Raw genomic sequence first — 21,802 nt, forward strand, 5'->3', positions numbered from 1 at the left:
TTTACCAACCTCCCCTTTTCCTCCTCTGTGTTTCTCAGCTGTTGCTGGGCTTACGCAACCTCCGCACAAAGCACAGAATCGCAAAGGTCTGTTTTACCAACAGAGGACCAAAAAGCTCATCAGCTCCGTTTTGGGTTGAGAACCTACAAGCCAAAGTGTGTGTCATCATTTAAGTGTTGCGTTTTGGAGCCGCAACACCTCCACACAGCCCCGTGCATAAATTCAAAGCCCTCTCCACATCTGCTCTCAGCTCTGATCAGACCCGCACACTCACCCTCCACTACAGCTCATTAGAAATCCTCCAGGGGGACGACTGTGCTTAAATACGCGTTCTGGGGGGACCTCGTCTACCTCCAACGCGTCCACCAGATGTCCTCTCTCCCGCAGTACAGATCTTTCCTTCATCTCCTCTCCCTCGCTCCTCTTTAACCCTCGCCTTTCTGCCTCACCTCGTAGCTCTGATTTGCTCTCCATCTCTAGTCGTCTCCCCGGGGGTCAGACGGACAGATGCGCAGCCCTGTCCTGCCCAAACACACACACACACGCACACACACACACACACACATGCACGAACAGACACACACACACACACACACACACAAACTCATTTCTGACCTCATTTCTCCAAGGAGGCCAGTTTAACAGAGACTATGAAAAGGCAACAGCTGCACAGTACAAGAAAAAGACACAAAGGAAGACGGGGAGATTCTTGTTTTTCATGTTACAGCTGCAAAGAGACTGGAACTGCTGATAGATTCTTTAAATGTAAACACATTCAGGCTGAAACCAGCTCTAGTTTTCATAGTCCATTGGTCATTTTTGCCCGTAAAGTGCCAGAAAGTTGCAAAAATAGAGCACCCATTTAAAATGCAAGGTGTCAAATTCAAACCAGCAGTTTTCGAAAGCCAAATCAGTCAGAGGTCAAGAAAATAATAACCATATTTAAGAAGCTGCAGCCAGGTTAATTATGCTATTTTTGCTTACAAAGTCACTGGAATGATTAAATAATTACCAATAGGGCAGGGCAATTAATCATGTGCAAGTGTGCTGTATCCAAATTGCAGGAGCAGCAGTTGCTGATCAAGATAAAATGTTTGAAAGCATGAACAGCTTTATAATAAAGCCCAAAAATACATGTTTGTTTGGCACAAATCTCAACAAATGTCGCACCAACATGGCTTAATTCAAGAAATCCCAAAAATTATCAAACAACTTATTGTGAATCAAACCGCAATCATACTATCAGTGAAAATAATCACAATCTGATTTTTTTTCTTATTATACTACTATAAGTATCAATATAACTGAGTTTTCTGTCCTTTGAATAATCTACTAATCAACTAATTACCTAAGCTTTTAAATTCATATCTTTGTACAAATGTGTAGTAAGCATCCTCAAAATTAAAGCAAGAATCTGGAAATCCTCTCAAATGAAACTGAGATGCCGTTTGAGGTCAAACTTGCAACAGTCTTAAAACTAGAATGGCACTCAGTAGGGAACATACCTCCGCCAAGGCCCAACAGTCCCCTTTAATTCAGTGAAATCTTGTTCAATGTCAGACTAAACTGCTTTGATTCAACCTAAATTTCACACCATCTATAACCAATTAACCAGAGTAATTCAAATTGGCCGATTCAAATTGGTTATCGATAGAACCAACAAAACATGCCTAATTTTTCAAGTCAAAATCCACGCACTGTTCGCTAAGTACTTAACGAAAACGGTGACAAATGGCCTAACTTGCAATATTAAAGAAGGTAAGAAAAAAAATCCTGGATCTATCGTTTCATCTGGATCCACACTAAAAATGAATGGGGTCTACACTGGGATGTGACTCTTCCTCCAGCTGAGTTTTGCAGAGAACCGTTCTGCTGTTTAAGTTGAATCCCGCTAACAAACCAACCAACTGACCGAACGGACACAGGTGATAACATGACGTGAAAAATAGCTCCTGAGAAAGCCAGTAAGCAGCCATTTCGCATAAGAAAATAAACTTTAGCACTGTAAACAAAAGTGTTCATTATCCTTTATTAACAATTTTACTTCATTGACAAAAACAGCTTCATCTCAAATACTTATGAGTACAAGGTGCAAATAACCCGGTAAGTTCAAGGATACAGTTTGTGACCATGATATGAGAAACATGCATTCAAATCCAAACAGAAATCATACATACACTGAAATTAAGGGCTTGCATTATCATCAGCAAAAGCATTTGGTGTGATCGAGTCTTTGGGGAGACTTTTTGGGATCTGCGGGGAGGACAGGGAGCTCACAGGGAGTTCAAATTCAGGCTCTTCATCACACCACAGTGAGCTCAGATGAAAACCAAACGACAATCAGTCAAATTACATCCGCCTAATTTGAAAAATCATTCATTTTGTATCTTTATATTAATCTATTAGTTGGTTTTCATTCAGCGGCAGCTTAATGAGCATTTGTTTCCAAATTTCTGAGTTTGGAAAAAGATGCATCACTTGTTTCATAATCAACTGATCCGATCTGGTCAAACTATTAAAACTTCTTGGGAGTGAATCATCTATGGGACTTTGCTCGTTTCTTTGGCAGATACATTCAACAGAATGGATAGTAGGTGGAGTGCAAAATAGCTTTAAAAGTCCTTGCAGATGTGACCTGATATAAAGTGAGACAAAATGATGATAAAACGCAACTGAAAGCATTGATAAATGTTAAATATCATCAGCAGAGCTAATTAATAAAAGCACATGTTACACTACGGTCAAATTATATAATGCTTCTTCTACTTTCTAGTTTACTCCTGAAACGATAGTTAAGAAGATGTTTTTCATGACTTTTTTTGGCCCGAAATTTGGAGAAAGTTACTCTGAAGATCAGAACTTCAGATGATCTATCTTCTTTCTTTCACATCTTGGCTGCTTTCACTTACACAAGGTGAGACGCTTCAATCATTTTTTCATCCGAGGCTTCTGCCAGCCTGAGACCAGTACAGGTGCTCATGTAGGTGTTTGAGTGTGAGTGTGAGTGTGAGGAGGGGGGAAAAAAAAAAGTCAAGGAGAAAATATCTTATGCACGCCAAGAGCCAGGGGCAGGAATTAAATCCTCATTATGATCTGGCACCACCACCACCACCACCCTCTCCGTGTGTGTGTGTGTGTGTGTGTGTGTGTGCGGACATGATTATACAACAGCATAGTACCATCTTGAATTATGTTTGAAGATCACAAACCCTGGTCAAAGGGTATTTTTCCTGTTTATTTAAAAAGATTACATGCAAAAGCTGCTTCTTTGAAAAAAAAAAAAGAATGAAAACAGTTTTTATATTAATCACCTGTATCTAAAAAAAAAATCATAGATGCACGTTTACAATCATCACAATGCACATCAATGCCAACCAAGCTACGGCAAATGTTCCCTTTGCTAAGTCATTTGTTTATCATTCTCATCCAACAGGTGAGCTCGCGTAAGCCAACACTGACGGCTTTCCCGGTGAGAGTTAGATGAAAAAATCGATACCACTTCACCCGCACTGATTCATGCCACGCACGCCAACTTCCTTAAGTCTCTACTGGCTCCGATCACACAGAGAATCGTCACTACAGGCACGGCTGCTTTAAAAACACCTCGGGAGAAGCATGTTTTGTACAAAACACTGGTGGAGTGGGACTCTGCGCAACTGGCTTTCACATTTCTTAAAAGCCGCTGTAAGTCTTGTTGTCATCTTAGTTAACTTCCTGTCTGTTTTTCAGTTAGCCGTCCCCTTCCTCTTTCTTTTCTTCAATTGCTTTTCTTTGCTTGGCCTGTTTGCTGGTGTAAGCTGTCACTTGCTTACACTTGGCAGTTTTCACTGTTCTGCTATTGCCAGTAAACGGGCCCATCATGCGCTCTGCATGTTCATGACAGACAGGTCCGCCTCCTTATAGAGTTCTCTGTCCTGATTGGATAAAGTGCGGCTACCAGAAAATGTCTTTTCTCTTTTACAGCATTGAGTGGGAGGAGAAGAGACGTGGGTTACTGACAAAACACTCTAATACAGTGATTACTGTTGGAATATGGAGCCATTTAACATTTATTTTACTAAAGGAAATTACATTGACAGCAGCTTTAATGGAAAAGCGACTCTCTGCCTTGAGCTGAACAACCTCCAAAACCTAGCACACCGTACGACAGAAGCCACGTATGTAGTGTCAGGTCTTGGTGTTATCGGCCTCTTAGTTACGTACCGTGTAAACTATAAACTACTTATCGTTTTTCCATTTAGGGTTTTATAATGGCTTACAAAAACAGGATAAAGCCCAACATGCTAATTAAATACCTTTGGATGCAGTTACGTTGATTTTGTTGCATTCAGAGAAAGCCAGATTAGCCGTTTCCTCCTTTTCACATTCTTTATGCTTAGTCAAGCTAACCAGCTGCTAGCGGTAGCATCTTATTCACAGTGCGAAAGCTATTGCAAATATTTCCCAAAATATCATAAATGTATGTATGTTCATAAATTACTGACCGGAACACAGATATATTCACTGGATCACCGTTAAAAAATATAAACCCTAAAACATAGCAGTCATTTTTTTATTGTCCCACGTGTTCATTTTAAATACACTTTCAAACAAACCGATTAAACCGCTGAATAAATACCCAATCAGATTGTTGCTGTTAAAATAAATAATGAGTGTTGACAGTTTATAGTGAGACACCATGTGCACTGAGACAAAAATAAATAAAAAAAAAAACAAAAGTACCAAGACAATAGAAGGACGCTGACCTGTTTTTAAAGCTTCTCTCTCACACACACGCCCACACACATAAGCACAAACACACATTTAATGCATGTGATGTGATGTTTAACATGATTTTACAACTTTGGGGGGTTTTCAAACAACCAGCACAGCTTACTGACCGTCTGAGTGTCTAAATCCTAATTGGCTTGCAGTCCAGCTGACTACCTGAGTTACAGGCCATTAACTGGTTTATTGACTGACTGATTATCGCCAATCAATATAATGGCAATCGTCATGTTTTTGAAGAGTGCCCGCAACTAACTACCGCATGGAGTGACGGATTGATTCACCGGCTCCGTGATCTCTCTTCTCAGAGCACCCTGAGGCTATAAAACGTGACTTTACACCAGCGTATACCTGTTGAATTCACTCAAATCAACAGTGTGCATTCACTATAGATCTGACCATGCAGGAAGAGGAGGAAGAGAAGGAGGAGGAGGAGGAGGAGGAGAGAGTTGTGACTCCAGTGAAGTTGTGTTAACATATGCAGCGGCCTGGCTACATGCTTGTAAAAGCTAATAAATGTTTCAGAATATGAGTCAACAACCTGAGCATGCACTTCTGTTTGGAGCAACCCCCATGGCCTGTACATGTGTACCTCAGGTGGAAGCAGCCTGTATTATTAATATTCACTTTCCAGCTTATAAAACTGATTTCATTTACGGTCCAATGATACATAAAAGTGTGTAAGAAGATGCAGGTAGTTTATTTCTTCTGCTAAAAACACTTTCCTTCATGACATATGTTAAAATAACCCATCCCTGGCACTAAAATTCTTTTTTTTTTAAGTGAATTGGCAGTAAAAAAAATAAAATAAAAAATAAAAAAAGATGATGTTGAGGAAGAACATATTCTGTAGTTCTGTTGACGGCTGTTCAGGGTGGATGTTGGCGCAATCCTACTAAATATTTTAAGACCGTAAAAGTACTGGTGTCTTCCCTGTACTCATTCAGCAGTGGTGGGCCACAACAGCCAGAGGAAAACAGCTCAAGAAACCATGAAAAAAAAAAAATAACGTATTAAAAAAATATGTATTTCAATTAAATACCCCCCCCCCCCCCCCGCAAAATGCATCCGAAAAAGACCTCTGCTTGTACTGAATGCTGCTTGTTAACTGTGTGTAATGTTTATATTTTGGGGGCGGAAAATGCTCGCTGTGTGCGCCAGACACTACAGTAAATGTACCTCGCCCGACACCAGGAGTAAAGCAATTAATACCAGTGGCTCGCAGGCTAAATCTCCCCCTCCATCTTCCACGTGTCTCTGCCGCTCTCCTTCTTTGCCCAGAACTGGAAGCTTTCAGCAGAAAACACCGCTCTTTAATAATTTGTATTCATGTGTCATCATTGCTGGCTACGGGCACTTTTGGCTCTCGGATATGGCTGCTGATCCAACAAGCGCATTAAAATCAACCATCAAGAGAAATGCAACTAAACGAGCGTGACGGTCTAAAACAGTTATCAGCAAAATGATCAGCTAACAGGAAACACATGTAAATTGTTACACCGATGGTGACGTGAGAGCAACAGCCTGAAATAAGCAGAATGTGTTAGTGTCTCACATGCATGGATGGATTATGAGACGATGGACCCCCAGGCACAAACATGTGAGGGCCCCCTCACCCCGCCTACATAACAGCAAGAGCCCTGGACTGAAAGAGATACAAAATGACTCCAAACGATGCATCCACATCTCTTTGTGGTCATTTTTATTGGCTATCTGGTTTCTTCTGCCCTTTATAGTCATGTTGTGCCTCTTTGTAGTCATTTTGCATCTCTTTATGGTCATTTTACTTGTCTTGTTGGTAGATTTGTATCTCTTTGTGGTCACTTTGCGTCTCTTTGGGGTCGTTTTATGTCTCTTTGTGTTAGTTTTGTCTCTTATTGAGGTCACATTGCTATTTCATAGCCATTTTTCTTTATTTGTAGCTGTTTTGGCTCTTTCTATTGTAGTTGCTTTACGTGTCTTTGTAGTTGTTTTGTGTCTCTGTGTAGTTGTTTTAGTCATTTTGTGTCATTTAGAGTCAGCTTCTCTTTTGTGTAGTCACTTGCCCTGTCTTGAATCTCTTTGGGGTTGTCTTGAGTCTTATGTAGTCATATGTGGTCATTCTGTGTCCTCTGTCCTCACTGTCACTTTGCATGTCGTTGTATTATGTCATTTATGTCAAATGTCGACATTTTGCATCTTCTTATAGTCATTCTGTATTTCTCTTTGGACATTTGGTGTCTCTTTCCAGTCTTTTTGCATCATTACTGGGGTCTTTTTTCCTTTTGTGGTCATTTGATTGACTTGACTTTTCAAAAAGAATTGCTGTCAGTCACTTCACACAGAGGCTCTGGCCCAGTGGCCCAAGTCTTGTTTTTGAAGAGTCAATCAAATGACAGTGGACCTTTTCAAATATACATCCATGTTCACATGTGGTATGAGGTCTGGGATACTCGCTCAGAAACATACAACAACACAGACTCGCGTGTGTGCACACATACGCACTCACGTCCTGAGGCTTACTAGCAGTTCACATATGTTCATTGTGGTTGAGTAGCAACAACCTGTTTGGCACCAAGATAACCGACCTCCAACAGCTTGACTCCAATGTTGCAGCAGGAGAGAGGACTTGCAAGTCTTCACCATCTTTGTATATGTATGTTTGATATAGTTTGATATAGTTAAATCCATCTGAAGAGCAGATGTGTGTCTGCTGTCACCAATGTGAGCATATAACAGTCTAAAATCCCCACCGCCGCATCAGAATAGTTGTAGTAACACCTCAGGTCCCCAGTCCATGGCCGTCTGAGCCACAGCGAACACGGCCGCCCCAAGTGTAGCGGACAGCCCCCACACCGCCATCTTCACCATCCTGTTCCCCCTCCCCCACAGCTGGCCTCGGTCCCGGGGCAAAGCTGCTTCCAGACCTGAGTGTCGAGAGTATAAAAACACAGAACAAGGTGGAGGGATCAAGAGTGTGAGGAGCGGTGACACGGAGAGGAGTCAAAATGCGGGAGGCTGAACCAAAGCAGGATCAAGCTGCATTTTGTTACTTGGATTGAAAATTAAAAAGGGGTCGAGGGATGTCAACAAACTAGGAGAAGAGACAAGAAGGAGGCGAAAACAAACAAAAAAACAGGTATTTAAAAAAAAAAAAAACAACCCTGCTCCATGATCAAGTAAATTTTCACTTCGTGGCCAGTTTGCTTGGTACACTAAGCCAAATGAATGCAGATATACCTCCATGAAGGCTAAATTGAGTTGTGTTTTTGAAAACAGGCATTGCACTGAATGGCTCTTACTGAAAATGCAGCTCATAAATAGCATCAGAAGCAGGTTTGACATTATGAAAGTCTTAAGAATGTCGGTCATCAGCCAATATTCAGCACTTTAAGACATTCAGGCTTACTGACTCCAGTTCAGCGTCTCCTACAGTGGAATCACGGGGCTCCATAGATCGTCTCGCTTTCTGTCCGTTACGCACTTCATCTTGGATGCCGCTAATTGAATTTTGATGAAACAACAGGGAATGATGTACATCAATTTTAATATTGCATCGTTTGGCCTGAGGGGAACGTTACAGCATATTTTTGATTGCCTGTACATCACAGACAACTTGTCAGACGCTGCTGATCAGATTTTCACTGAAACCTACGGGAATAAGGCATCTCTTTGTTCTGTTCTGGCACATTTAAATCTGAACTTGATTGGTCTGATGGGGGTAGTACATCATTTGTTTACTTGTTATTGATTGGCCCAAAGGGGGGGGGGGGGGGGGGTTCGCCAACGTGTTTACTGTTGCCTTGTTTTGATGAATATATGTTCTGTGGATCCATCAAACGATTCTGACGGTCAGGTTGAAGTGTTTGCTCTTACAAATCTCACAGTCAATATCGATTTTCCACAAACTTCAAAGAACAAGAGCTCACTTTTACTTCTCTCATCTGCACGTGCGTCTGTGCTGTCTGTCTATGTGTGGATTCCTTCGTCAGAGTCAGTAATGAGATTATAGTTACTATTTTTACCATGTCTGGAGGTGTCGGAGCCATGGGCCTTGGTGAGGCGTTGGAGAACAGAGTCAGGCCTCTGGTGGAGGGTGGAGCGCTGAAAGGCCTGGAAGGTGCTGATGGACAAACTAGAGACAGAAAACGGAGGAAAAGAAGGATGGAAAGAGGGAAGGTGAGTTAGTTGGTGATGGAGAAGAGAGTCAGGTGTTCATTAAAGGGTGGAAACAAGCTGATGGATAAAGACAAGTGAGAAGAAACGTGACAGACAGTTTGAGCGGTCTGTTAACTCAGCCATGGGAGTAATGCATTATGGGATAAGAGTATCTTTCAATATGAGTCAGTAAAGGCCTCGAGCCAGTGATGTCACTTCCTCTCCTGACCGATAGCCTGAAGTTACACTGAAGGACGCTGACAAAGAGACTGATGGAGAGGGAGAGAAAGTGTAGTCGAGTAATGTTTCCTCCTCTGTGTTAAAAAAAAATGTGGAAAAATGGTCACATGCATGGTCACACACACACACACACACACACACACACACACACACACACACAGGAGCGCCTGTGCATGTCCTTCTGCCACCGAGTCTGGATGTGTTTTTAGAGCATCCCCTGTTGGTCACTGAGGGAATTACATCTCACCATATACAGTCAACATAAACCACCTCAAAATGTTTTTGAGGGGTAAACTTTTGTGTAAGAGTCGTGTGTTTTGATTAAATAACTGAGCACAAAAGTGAAAATGCAGGAGCAATTAGCAAAGACTGATTAGTTGATTGACTGAACACTGACAGACAACAAATTTGATGGTTGATTAAGGCCAAACATGCGCCGTTTCAAACTCTTTAAGCCGATTTTACAGATCAATCATTAAATGCAGCCTGAGATGAACAACAGTATCAGTAATCATTAGGGCAAAAATGAGATGCAGCAGGTGTCAAAACCCCTCACACCTGCACGTCTGATGTAAATAACAATGCAACAAGTACATTTTATTTACATAATGCAATTGGTTTCACACCTGCTATCTGTGGATTCAATTTATGCATATCACACTGGAATCTGACTTCTTGTACTCATTTGAAGGGCAATGTGTAAGAATTTGGACAGAAAAATTCAAACCTTATTTTCTGAAGCTCAAATATGAACAGAATTGACAACTGAAAAAAGTTTGAAAAAAATTCTGGCATGACTGCATCTGTGTACTGTGTTCTAGAGATATCTACTGAAGTTAGCATGCTACCCAGCTAGCAGCCCATTCCTGTGCCTGCAGTGTACACAACAACAAAAACTCCTCCGGTGCTCAAAGCTCCCAGCCTTGACCACTAAGATGGACGGCATTCACTTTTTTATCATCAACCATTTTTAGTTTCAGTTAATTTCCCCCTCACCTCTTGCGAGACTGCAGTGCTGCCCGCTTGGCAAGTAACGATGGAGGATACTGGTCGAACAGGTCCTGAGCCTGCCCAATCAGGAGTTCGTATGGAAGATCCTGCGGGATGCGGGAGAGGAGGTGGTGGACCATGGCCATGTCACACTCGGTCTGCTTGACCTCCTTCTCTCTGTGCAACACAATCTGCGGGGGAGAGGAAGAGCAGGGGTTAAAAGGTTTTAACACTCGAAGCTGTGGCACTGCGGTTAACCTGGAAGCGAACGTGAATTAAGATTATGCACGGTGCACTGTGGGTAGTTTCAGTGATATCAGCGATGCAGGAGTGCTGAGCAGTGAAACAGGCAGGCAGATGAAGAGTTAACCCCCACCCCATGCTGTGCGCTGCGCTCAGCCTTGGAGGAAACATGAACTACATTCTGCTTTGTTGTTTCACACACTTCAAACAGAACTCTCCCTCTGCCCAGCCCCTACACACACACATACACACACACATACACACACGCGCACGCGCACGCGCACACACACACACACACAAACACACACAAAACTGCAAATGAGCAAAATGCGAACGCATTAAAAACCCTCAGTTTAAACTCAAATAAAAACAAAAACAAATGTTCAACTGTAAACATTTCTGGCAAAGCAGCTGGTGTGAGCATCCATCCCTTTGTAATCTGTTTCACTCTCTCCTTCTCACTCAGCTTTCTTTGTCCCTCCATTTCCTCATGCAGTCCACATACTTCTCCCTCGTCTTCCTTTTATCTCTACCTCTGTCCCTCCATTTCTCCGTACCCCTCTTTCACTCTCTCGCTCTCATCTGTTCATTAGGAGGTATCTAATTAACTAGTTCAGTGACTTCACAGTACTCTGCCTCACCGTGTGCACGAGTATATGAGTGTGAGTGTTCATGAGTGAGAGTCCTGGATTACTGAAAAAACAGAGTCAAAACTGCTCCTCTCACGCAGTCGACCTTCAGCCGCAGTCTTTGCGGTGTGCTCAAGAGCAGCTCTTAAGCCAAGACACACACAAGGTGAGTCGACCTTCGTCACGACTAGGTCTATACAGTTGCTTTGGTGTGTCTGGGTCCTTACCGTGGCAGCGAGGTAGATGGGCATCAGTGGGTGTGAAGCCAGGAAGAAGTCGTAGAGTCTCAGGGTGTGTTTGAACTCTGACAGCACGTGGCCAAACCATGTGATGAGCCAGGAGAGTGCAAAGATTGTTCCTACCTCCGCTCTAAAAGAGAAGACCAGTATGTAATGAAATGTAAACAAACAGAGGAGCACACAAGACTGTCTGATGAGCGTTTAAAGATCACATATTCTGCTCATTTCCAGGTTCAAGCTTTTATTTTTGGTGTCTACTAGAAAATGATTACATGCTTTAATGTTCATTGTCCATTGCTGCAGAACATCTTTTCACCCTCTGTGTAAATTATCTGTTTTAGTGCTCTTTAAGCAGTAACGTGCGGTGAGGTCCACGGCTGGGTAGGCAGCAAGACCTTAAATCGCATAGTGCATACAAAAATATATACTAGGTAGAGCTCAGTATTAAAACTGCAAAGCCAATTAAGTTGCCGCTGTCAAAACTGTAGTTATTTACGTCGGCGGATTATAGCACGCACACAATTACTGCCAATTAATTTCAGAGACATACATTCACCTGTATTTCTACAGGATTTACATCATCCAAAGACAAACGCACAAAAACACCTGTATCTCAATACAGGACTTACAGCTCCGATACACTATATTAACAAAGCAACAACATCACCGTCCGCTCTTGGTCACATAACATTACAACTAAAAATCAAAACGTCACTCACAACGTTAATATTATTATTACCACAGAGAGAGAGAGAGAGAGAGAGACTGCGGCGCTGTCCGTGGTACGGACTGAGAAAAAGAGAGTTTGGTGTCGGCGCACCATACAGCGTGTGTGTCTGTGTGAGGGGGGGGGGCTTACTTTATTTGTAGATGAAGTCCATGCGCCTGTCCCTCTGCACGAACTTGTTGATGACTTTGTTGTAGAAGTCATCCTTGTTTGCAGCGTTCTGTAATGTCATGAGTCTGTCCTTTTCAATGGAAATCAGCGCCAATGCTGAAAGTCTATCCTGGTGCATCCTATTACGGTTATACGTCTTGATGCGCTTTAAAGCTGAAAACGTCCTCTCCACGGATGCCGTTGTAGCAGGTATCGTTAAGACCAGCTTTAATAACTTTGTGGCCTCTGGTACAGTCTCCTGGAGGTCATTGTCTTTCAAGAATGAGAGCAGCTGTGCAGGTGACATTCCCTGGACCAGTTGTGAGCAATATAATCCCACCAAATCAGACTGTAATCGAACTTGATCAAAGAATCTTGCGTATTTTGACAAGCTATTGAGTTTCTCAGTGTCAAAATTAGCTGACATCTCAGAAAATTTCTTGCTGTCAACCAAGCCGAGGAAAGCAAGTTCATTTAAATTGTCAAATCTGGCCTTCAGTTGCTCAGTTATGTTATCAAGTACACTCGTGTAGATCATTCTCCTCTCGTCTCTTGGAGATTGGGTCCGGCGACTGTTGTCCGTCAGTTTCAGTTCATTTTTTTTCTGTTCGAAACGATCATATAAACTGTCAAACTGGTCGCGCTGATTGCTCAGAGCACACATAGTGTCTCTGACGCGTGCACAGCACACGCCGATGTCCATTGCCTTGTTTTGAAGAACACGGAATAATGCGTCTGTCACATTAAATATGCCATCATAGACCATCAGGAGAAAATAGGTGGATGCTTTTGACAGCCAGAGATCAAATCCAGAGGCCATAGCGATGGTCTCACCGTCCCATTCATCGGAGTTATCCATCATTGTCCGGAACAACTGGTGGAGATCTGGTAAGTGTTGGAGGATAGTTTGTACCAGTCTGGAGTTTGAATTCCACCTAACAGATGATGCTCGAGGGATGCGGCATTTCACTATTTCATCTAGCAGGTGTGTGCGTTTGGTGGACTTCGTGAAAAATGCTGAGAGCCCTTCAGCACTTTTGAAAAAAACTTTACACTCCGGGATGGATTTGGCTGATTGTGACAGAACCAAATTCAATTTATGTGCATAGCAGTGCAAAAATGTAGCTTCTGGCACTTTTTCTTTAACTTTGGCTTGTACGCCGTTGAGCTCCGAGGCCATCACAGCAGCGCCATCGTATGTTTGTGCGATCAATTTCTCAGCGCATTCATATTTCTCCAATACATCCAAGACGTATTTTGAAATTCCCTGTGCCCTTCTGTCATTGCTGACATCATCAAATCCCAAAAAGGCCTCCTTCACTTCACAGTCGCTGTTGACATATCGCAAAACGGCAGATATTTGGGCTTTGTTGTTTGCATCAGTTGTCTCATCCACTTCGACTGCAACGAAAGATGCAGCGTCTACGTCACTTTTAATACTAGACCTCACAACGTCACTGATGGCTTCGATGAGGTCATTCTGAATTCTATTTGATGTGCCCACAAATACAGTTGACTCTTTCAAATGTTTGGCTAATTTGTCGTCCTTTTCTGCCATCAAATGCAAAAGTTCAACATAATTTCCACGGTTGATTGAGTTATTTCCCTCGTCATTCCCCCGAAAGGCAAGCTCTTGTTTGGCAAGAAATGATGTGGCATCAATGAGGCTTTTTAAAATTTCTCTATTAGCCTTCACCTTTTCATTATGTGCAGTGACATGGAGCCTGTGCTGCTCATCCAGGGCTGTGTCAATGCGACTCTTACCAAACGTTTTCAGGGCGATCTGAGAGTGGATGTGGGCTGTGGATTTCTCATGTTTGAGCAACGCCCTTGGCAGGTTGTTCAGGTCACCATAACCCTCCTTCACCCACACGCTCTCACTTCCCACCGAGAACAGTAGACAGGGAAAGCAGAACAGCCTGCTAGCTTGGCTGCATCCACACAACCACTCTTTCTTTTTGTACCATTCTGTCTGAAAAGTCCTCACAATTTTCTGTCCCTTCCTTTGCGTTAAATTCTCCAGGTCAGGTGTTGGTCTCCCGGTTAATATTATTTTTTTTTTTTCCACAAATGTCAGACTAGACATTTTTTTTAGCGAAGTAATCTCCATAGCTAGCAGCAGAAATCAAATCACTGCGCGCCACAACAGCAGCGCGAAACCTTGGGGGGGAGGAGGGGGGTGACCCGCGAAACCCACGAAACCCACAGAAGCAGAGAAGCACTGTGCCTCAGGGATGCCCATTAGAGACAGTGTGAGAACAGACTACGCATGCGCAAACCTCCTAAACCGTTTGCGTTCATTTCACACGGCACAGAGAGGCAGAGGCAGAGTCTGCCTCCGTCCCCTGTGTTCACTTCAGGCAAGCCTGGAAAGCGCGCTTTTCTTTATGGGCATTCCTTATATCGTTAAAACAACACATTATACCTTTTTATTTTTCATTTTTAAAGCAAAAAATCAACAATCAAAACACAATAAAAAAAAAATTAGGGTTAAAAAAATTATTAAAAAAAAAATTATTTCGTTCTTTTTTCTCATTGGTCTAGGTGAGGCACTGCCTACCCTGCCTCACCTGACTGCACGTCACTGTCTTTAAGGCACCCCTCATGAAAAGGGTGGTCTGTTCTGATTGGTCAACTCCCTAAGGCCTGAGCAGGTACCACCCACTGTGTTTCCACACCAGTTCTTCCGGTATTTACACAACCACGACTGGGGAAGTACTCTGTGGAGTGAGCGTTTTAATACTTTTACAGTATTCATTTAGCAACAACACCAAATGAATAGAACTCTCACTGCAGTACGCGACCTTTAATGTTTGCTTTTTATTTTCAATTTTACCAGGAAAGCATGACTGAGGTTATCTGTCCTGGCTAAGAAAAGCAGCAGTAATTTACAGACACACAACAAAACAGGTAACAGATGATACGCTATAATAGCAGAATAAGAAATGATGGTCATTAGGAAATCACAAATAAAATTTCTGACAGCTATAAAATGAGAATATGTGGGCAGATTATGATGTGTTTCTATCTTCTGGGCAGCGTGTGGTTTCAGTTCATTTCAGTTTGGAATGAACATCATCACATCACAATCCATCACAAAGACCAAGTCTCTCCGAGTTGATTTTCATACTGTAGCGAAAATGAATAAAAACCAGTGGCTGGAAGGCAGGAAATCATTTTGAAAACTAATGGTAGGCCAAGTGGTGGCGAGTGGTGTGCAGTGCTGTGAAGTATAAGAAATTTTTTGTGAAAAAAATCTGAAAAATGCACTGGTATGATCTGGCTACATCAGCCTGAAAAACACTTCAATAAATGTAGGGTACTCATGAGAGACAGAGAAATAATGGTCAAAGCAGAGGCTCAGATATCCTCTCTTAGGGCAGAAACATGGTCACCACAAGTACAGAAAGAGATAAAAGAAGAGAAGTAGAGATGATGTGTCATAAAAATGCCGATGTTCAGCTAAAGCTTCGTCAATCCGTGCCGTTTGTTTTTAGGAGAAGTGAACCCGAACAGAGGGGGTCAACTTTCTCTTGGCGTCTCACGCAAAAGCGCCCGTAGGCTGTAGCGCTCAGACTGCGGCTCAGGCCTGCGTTGCATTATGATTTACAAGTGACACGTAACAATGCATGAAATCAATCTTGCGTAGCTTGAAGCGCATGCATTATGTCTGCATTTGCGTACTTGTGTGGACCATGTTTCTGCCTTCAAGCCCAAAATATGATTCAGGCTCCACATTTGCTGCATCTGACGGTTCCTCTCAACAATGTGCTTTGGTTAGAGGCTCCCTGAGAAACACCTACATCTTTCAAAAGGATTGGGAGACAGATTTTACCTCAAAAATGTGTCTCTGATCGATAGTTTGATCCAAGGGTCATGAAATATTAGGGTTGAAGAGAAAAATAAATTTGCTTTGCCCTCACGTAATGTTTATAACCCTCCAATACTTTCTTCTGTCTTTCATTGTTGTGTGCCGACATAAATATGCAGTTATTTCTGACAGAGTCTCAACTAAATTGGATGCTCTCAGAGGTTTGGTAATAAATATTGGATAGGAACATTCAGGAAGGAAGAAGAGGAAGGGAGTGACAAGTGAAAGAAATTGTTGGGATTGATGGACGGGGGAGGGGTAAAGGGGGGAGCAAAGGGCAGGGAACACGATGGGTGATGAGAGGGACATAAAAGGGATAAAATGGAGTGGTAGAGAGGGAAAATAAAAGGAACAAAAAAGAAGAGGGAGCATAAAGGGAAAAAAGAGGCAGACATGAGAAGGCAGGTTAAAGGAAGAGGAAGTGCTGACAAAAAAAAAGAGGCTTCCTAACTTTGAAGTGGGGTGTTGTTTATCCTGACGTTTTTCTGCGAATGCACTGTCTGGTCTGTTGGTGCTTTTTGAGTGTTTGTGTGAGCTTGTTTGTGAGTAGACAGGTAATTTGCAAATATGGAGGTTGCCAGCACAGCATCAATTATGAACAGGCAACGAGACAGCAGAGGTACTGTAGACGCAGCGGTACACACACATTTGGGCGGCACACACACCTCTGGGTGCAATTCCCAGTCTGCACAATCCACCCCAACATAATCCAAGCTACCCCACCTGGAGTAGCTTGGATTATCTTAATAAAATGCTTTTTTTGTTGCTCTTTCAATAAAGCGCAAAAAGATCATGAATCATTTTTTGGCTAATTACACCTCACAAATAAAGGTAAATGTGGTGCAAACCTTGGTGGGGCAGAAAAGCCTCTGAAACAGCTGTTGGACCATCTGACACAAGAACTCCCCAGTGAGATCACTACTGATGCAATTTTGATTCAAAAAACAAAACACAGCACTCTGTCTCCTGGTAGGGCTCGCAGGTTAACATCCAACACTTTGACGCCCTCTAGTGGTCAATGCTTGTGTTACAGTATGTCCAAAGTGACCTAGAATAAGTAACCTCGACTTTGATGAGGTCAAGAGCAAGTTGTCATCAAACACTTAAGTAAGTTGCATTCCTCTCAAACAAACAGCTAAAATCTATTCAGTGCAACAGGATAAATGCTTTTTGAAAAATGAGAGACAGTATATAAGGGCTAGCATCGACTGAGCAGCAACAGCACATTTTTAAAACTCTGTGTGTGTGTGTGTGTGTGTGTGTGTGTGTGTGCGCGCGAAAAAGTACCTGATCATGAAGTCATGCAGTTCCGTGTCAACCTGTTCCAAAATAGGCATCAGGTAGTTTAAAATATGTTTAGTGCGGTCCATGGTCGGATCCATGAAATCCCTACAGAAAAAAAGAGCCAGAAGTTATATAAATAACACTGCTTAACAATTGTATAATTGAATAATAACTGGAATGTGGATGGTTTTAGAGATCCATTCAAGTAAAAACAACTGTTATGAGTTAAAATACCTTGCTTAATGCATTCATTTGTTAACTGGAATGGCCAAAAAGTTCCCTTTAATTCACTCAAGCCTAATCTCCACTGGTAGCACTCTAAATCCTCATTATCTCAGCTGCACATCAGTGTAGGTGCAGGTTTTTACTCTGATATGTTACCGCATAACACTACACTCACTGAAGACGTTTTTAAATCTGCCACACCCGCAGGGTTCCAAACTAACTTTTTCAACCAGTGGCACTGGTGCGTCTCACTTTTTAATTTCACATAATTTTGGTGCACTAGATGACACATTTTCATTTAATTTCCCAGCACATTATGTTAATGATTGCTGACAGGAATAAAGGTTGAATTAATGTTTTCCTTCACAGCACACACAACAAGAAATTGCTCTAACCTCGATTGTAAAAATAAAAAATGAAGTTATGAATTCCTGATAATTAAAGTTCTCAACAAACTCGAATGAATAAATCAACTCCAAGTATCACTGGTGTATTATGAAAATCATTGATCGATTTAAAATTGTGAACCTAGTGTTGAAACTACAAACTATAGGGCTGCTACTAAAACATGCTGGTTTGGGTATCAACAATCCACGATTTCTGTCCTTCCCTTGAAACAAATGTGGGAGCAGTGCAGGGCACAGGAACAGGGTTTATGTAAGGTAGGGCTATATGCTGACAAAACTGTCTCTATGTATGGTGCAACACAGTCACACCCTTGAGCCCTGATCTGGATTTCTATGAGGTTCTGCATACATTTTTTTAAGATCCATGCATCATTCCCTGAGAAATTAACAAGAGATGTATAAAAAAACACTATCTCACAGTTTTTAGAGAATGTTAGAAAAATGTCCTGGCTTATTCCCTTCATCCAGATCAACACCAAAAGTTAATAGGGTCTATTCTAAGCCGAGACCAAGCCTCCATCCAAGTTTTGAGAAAATTAGTTCAGTGTTTTGTATTTTGTTGTGCTCCTGCTGACAAACAAACAGACGCAGGTGAAACATAACCTCCTTGGTAGAGGTGAAAAAATACACCAACCTGAGATGGAAATTGGACAGCGTGTCCAACATGGCGATGGCCATCCGCTCCCCGACCACCAGCAGCAGGGAGACAGCCACATCATGGTAGCCTTGGTAGTAATGGAGCTGTGGGTTGCCTTTCAAAACCTCCAGTATGATGTCAATCAGCTGCTCCTGAAGCACGGCCCTCTCTGCGGCTGGCATTCCTAAGAGAGAGTCATGGATCGTCACATTCAATCGTGTTCGACATGGACCAGCCGGTTCTCTGAGAGACTGATAAAAAGGCCTGCATGGCCACTGGAACATGATCATGGGACATGGAAACTCTAAACACACCATGTGACCTTTAACACTACTAACACATTCATTCAAAGTCATCCTTTAACAGCAAATCAGCACCAAATTTTAGTTACAGTGTGTTTGCCTTGGTTTCTTCTGCCTGCCATGAACGTTTATATAGCCAACAACACAATATAGTGAGTGGGATCCTCTGTCAGATAAGTCACTTTTCTCTGTTGCTCTCCAAACATTGTGATTTTGGCTGACAACACAGGCATCTTATGACACAAGAATCTTGCCTGGTGCTGCTTTTACCCAGTTCATTAATTATTAAGCCTCGTCAGATAGCTGCATGTTGCTGTGAAGTACGAGGATACAGTCTGATGAATGGTTCTCTGAGCTCTGGTGCTATCTTTAGAGATAACACACACACAGGCAAGCACACCTTTGGGGAACCGCTTCATAGACCTCCTGACATCCAGGACTACTTGGTTGTAATCCTTGTGGTTTTTCCTCACATCTCGACCTACAACAGAAGACATTTTGTTAGTATTTCTGCTAATACCAGTAAATATGAGTGTCAACCAAAGACTCACCAGGTTTATGTGGGAGCTCAAACACATTGATGCTCAGCAATTTCGGCCAGACTTTCCTCCTCAGTTCATCAGTAAGCAGTCCTCCCTTACTGGCTGCTGCTCTCCTCAGGGTCTCAATGTCCACTGGATCACTGCAAGTTAGAATTGGACACTGTTCAGAGTAAGTCACATTCTCTGAATTCTAGTGCAATAATGTTATCTATTTCTATAAAAAGCAAATTTCCACAAGCAGTGTTAAGACACTTGATTACTTGTTTAAACACATTCCGCACAGAGCCATCTTAAACTTAACTAAATGTGCAAGGAGAAAGATACAAGTTTCAGTCCTTGAAATAATTTGCACACCCCTCAAGACAAATCATTTGCGGACACACTCAAGACGAGGGATAGACTGATTATTGGTCTGGCTGATTAATGAGGCCATTACTTGGCATTGTTGCGATTACTAGTATCGGTGCTTTCTCTGTCAGATTGCAGATAAAATTAAACATTTTTTTAAATGCACTACGTTGGCTCTGTTGCAGCATTCTTTCTCTGTCTGTAGTCATCACTGCGGTCTTACTAAATGTCCTGCCCCCAACACTACCCGATTGGTCACATATCAAAAGTAATAACCAATCAGCACCGAATCATCTTGATCTGTTAAGTAACTGTCGTGGAGCTGAATTATTAAGTAGCACAAAATGGAGATACTTAAGTCAAGTAAATCAGTAGAGAAGCACTTCTGTAAACTGTACTTAGAGACTTCCATCATTGGTTATTCTGAATTTTGACACAACAGTGTTTGAAAATTGTTTGTCAAATGGCTCAATGAGACTGTTTTGAATTCACAAAATCAGCTTGCTCAAATTTGCAGAAGCTCTGAAGTCCCGCACGCCTCCTGACACAAATGTCTTCATGATCCCCATCACACCATTCCTCTGGGCCCATGTGAGTAATCTTCATGTGTGAAATTAGCTTAGTATGGAGCGATGAAGGTCACCGTCTCTGGATAAATTCAAACAATCTAATTGTGGAGCAGTGAGCAGCCGAGGGACGGGAATTCCTTCCCTCTTGGGAAAACACATCCCATGGCTTGTTGCTCTAGTGCTGCTAATGGAGGCATTCTGTCCTGGCAAAACTGCCAAAACCTTATGTATTTCTAGAAATACAGGAGGCGTATATGTGTTAATGTGTGTTAGCATCTCAGTGTTTATCCGCCATTATTCATCAAATCAAAGGTGTCTCGTTAGCAGCAAGATAGCTCTATTTGCAGCAGCTTCAGATAAAAAGATGAACATAACAGCAATCCAGGAGGTGTTTTGACTGAATGTGACAAGCTCCCTTGTGGGAAAATAAAATTAGCTCTACAACACCTCGAATCAATACATCCTCCTGGATGCCATTCAGGCAAGAAGAAAGAGTGAATCATCCTTAAGAAGCAAACTGTAACTGATTATTTTAACCTGATCAATGCCTGATGGATCTCAGCCAACTTCTGTTTCCTTCCACAGTCTGGTTCTGTAAGTGAGAGACAGAGACGAGGAGGAAATGAGAAAAGAAGTATGTGGGTAAAAAACCCCATTGTGATCATTTCTGACAGATATGATTGCTTTATGATTCATGACTAGTGGCAATTATCATTTTGGCATTCCGATTTTAATATACTGAAAAAAATTGTAGAAATCCCGATGATGTGGCATTAATTTTGTTGCTGTTGTGTCACATTAACTTTATCAATAAATTGAAGCTTCTGTGATTTGGATAATGCGCGTGATCATATTGCTATAAATATCAATGTTAATATATTAATTGAGCAGCCCTATATACAAAAGTATAGTTAATAGAGTTGGGACCAAAATCATTCAAAAGTAAATTTGCATTCTGTCTGTAGATCTGTGTTGTTTTGCGTTTTCTGCTTGACATCATTTGCACAAGCACAACAAAAATATTTCAAAGACTTTCATTACTGAATACAAGAATTATCTACCGTATTAGTGTTTGAATGGCTTTTAAGGTTCTAAACCATAATCCAGTGTTGAGTGATGATAGCAGGTTTTGTGTATTTGCTACAGTGAATACAATCAGGCCCATGGTTCCTCTGTCTATCAGCTGCAACTTTCCAAATTTTCCAAGTTGGCTGACAGGCTGCCACGCATGCACCTCTCGAGGGATAAGCGGCTAACGTGTACTTAACAAAAGGGAAAAACAAAAACACACTCGGTGGTTGTAAACTGGTTAGCAGTGAACAACAGTGAACAACTCGTGATTCCTGTCTCCTAATGCAGTTCGTGTGAGCTGGACTGACTGCGGTAATAGTATCAAGTTCACTGGCATTTCGCCACACAGACTTGATTGGTCAAGAGTCTGTCGGCTGCACGTACAGTAGATCAATATATAAGTGAATATAAAGGTTTTTTGAGG

At 42.0% G+C, this 21,802-nt stretch overlaps 1 protein-coding gene across 3 annotated transcripts in view; it reads right to left on the reverse strand.

The window, feature by feature from the left end:
• The window catches only part of zgc:63863 (uncharacterized protein LOC393372 homolog), a 50,260-nt gene that overhangs the window by 28,052 nt on the left and 406 nt on the right, over window positions 1-21,802 (reverse strand). The window contains exons 2-10 of one of the 3 annotated variants that reach the window (XM_037093164.1): window positions 20,845-20,899; window positions 19,400-19,530; window positions 19,249-19,329; window positions 18,544-18,730; window positions 17,281-17,382; window positions 11,234-11,375; window positions 10,141-10,325; window positions 8,772-8,881; window positions 431-522 (exon numbers count right to left, since the gene is read on the reverse strand). In XM_037093164.1, the coding sequence (XP_036949059.1) occupies window positions 446-522; window positions 8,772-8,881; window positions 10,141-10,325; window positions 11,234-11,375; window positions 17,281-17,382; window positions 18,544-18,730; window positions 19,249-19,329; window positions 19,400-19,530; window positions 20,845-20,899 (1,070 nt within the window). In that variant the 3' untranslated portion in view covers window positions 431-445. Of the gene's footprint in view, window positions 1-430; window positions 523-2,010; window positions 7,674-8,771; window positions 8,882-10,140; window positions 10,326-11,233; window positions 11,376-17,280; window positions 17,383-18,543; window positions 18,731-19,248; window positions 19,330-19,399; window positions 19,531-20,844; window positions 20,900-21,802 lie in introns of those variants that run through there. The other 2 variants (XM_037093163.1, XM_037093162.1) reach the window with 2 other exon arrangements.

The sequence above is a fragment of the Acanthopagrus latus genome, chromosome 3, assembly GCF_904848185.1.
Source record: "Acanthopagrus latus isolate v.2019 chromosome 3, fAcaLat1.1, whole genome shotgun sequence".
Lineage (NCBI taxonomy): Eukaryota > Metazoa > Chordata > Actinopteri > Spariformes > Sparidae > Acanthopagrus > Acanthopagrus latus.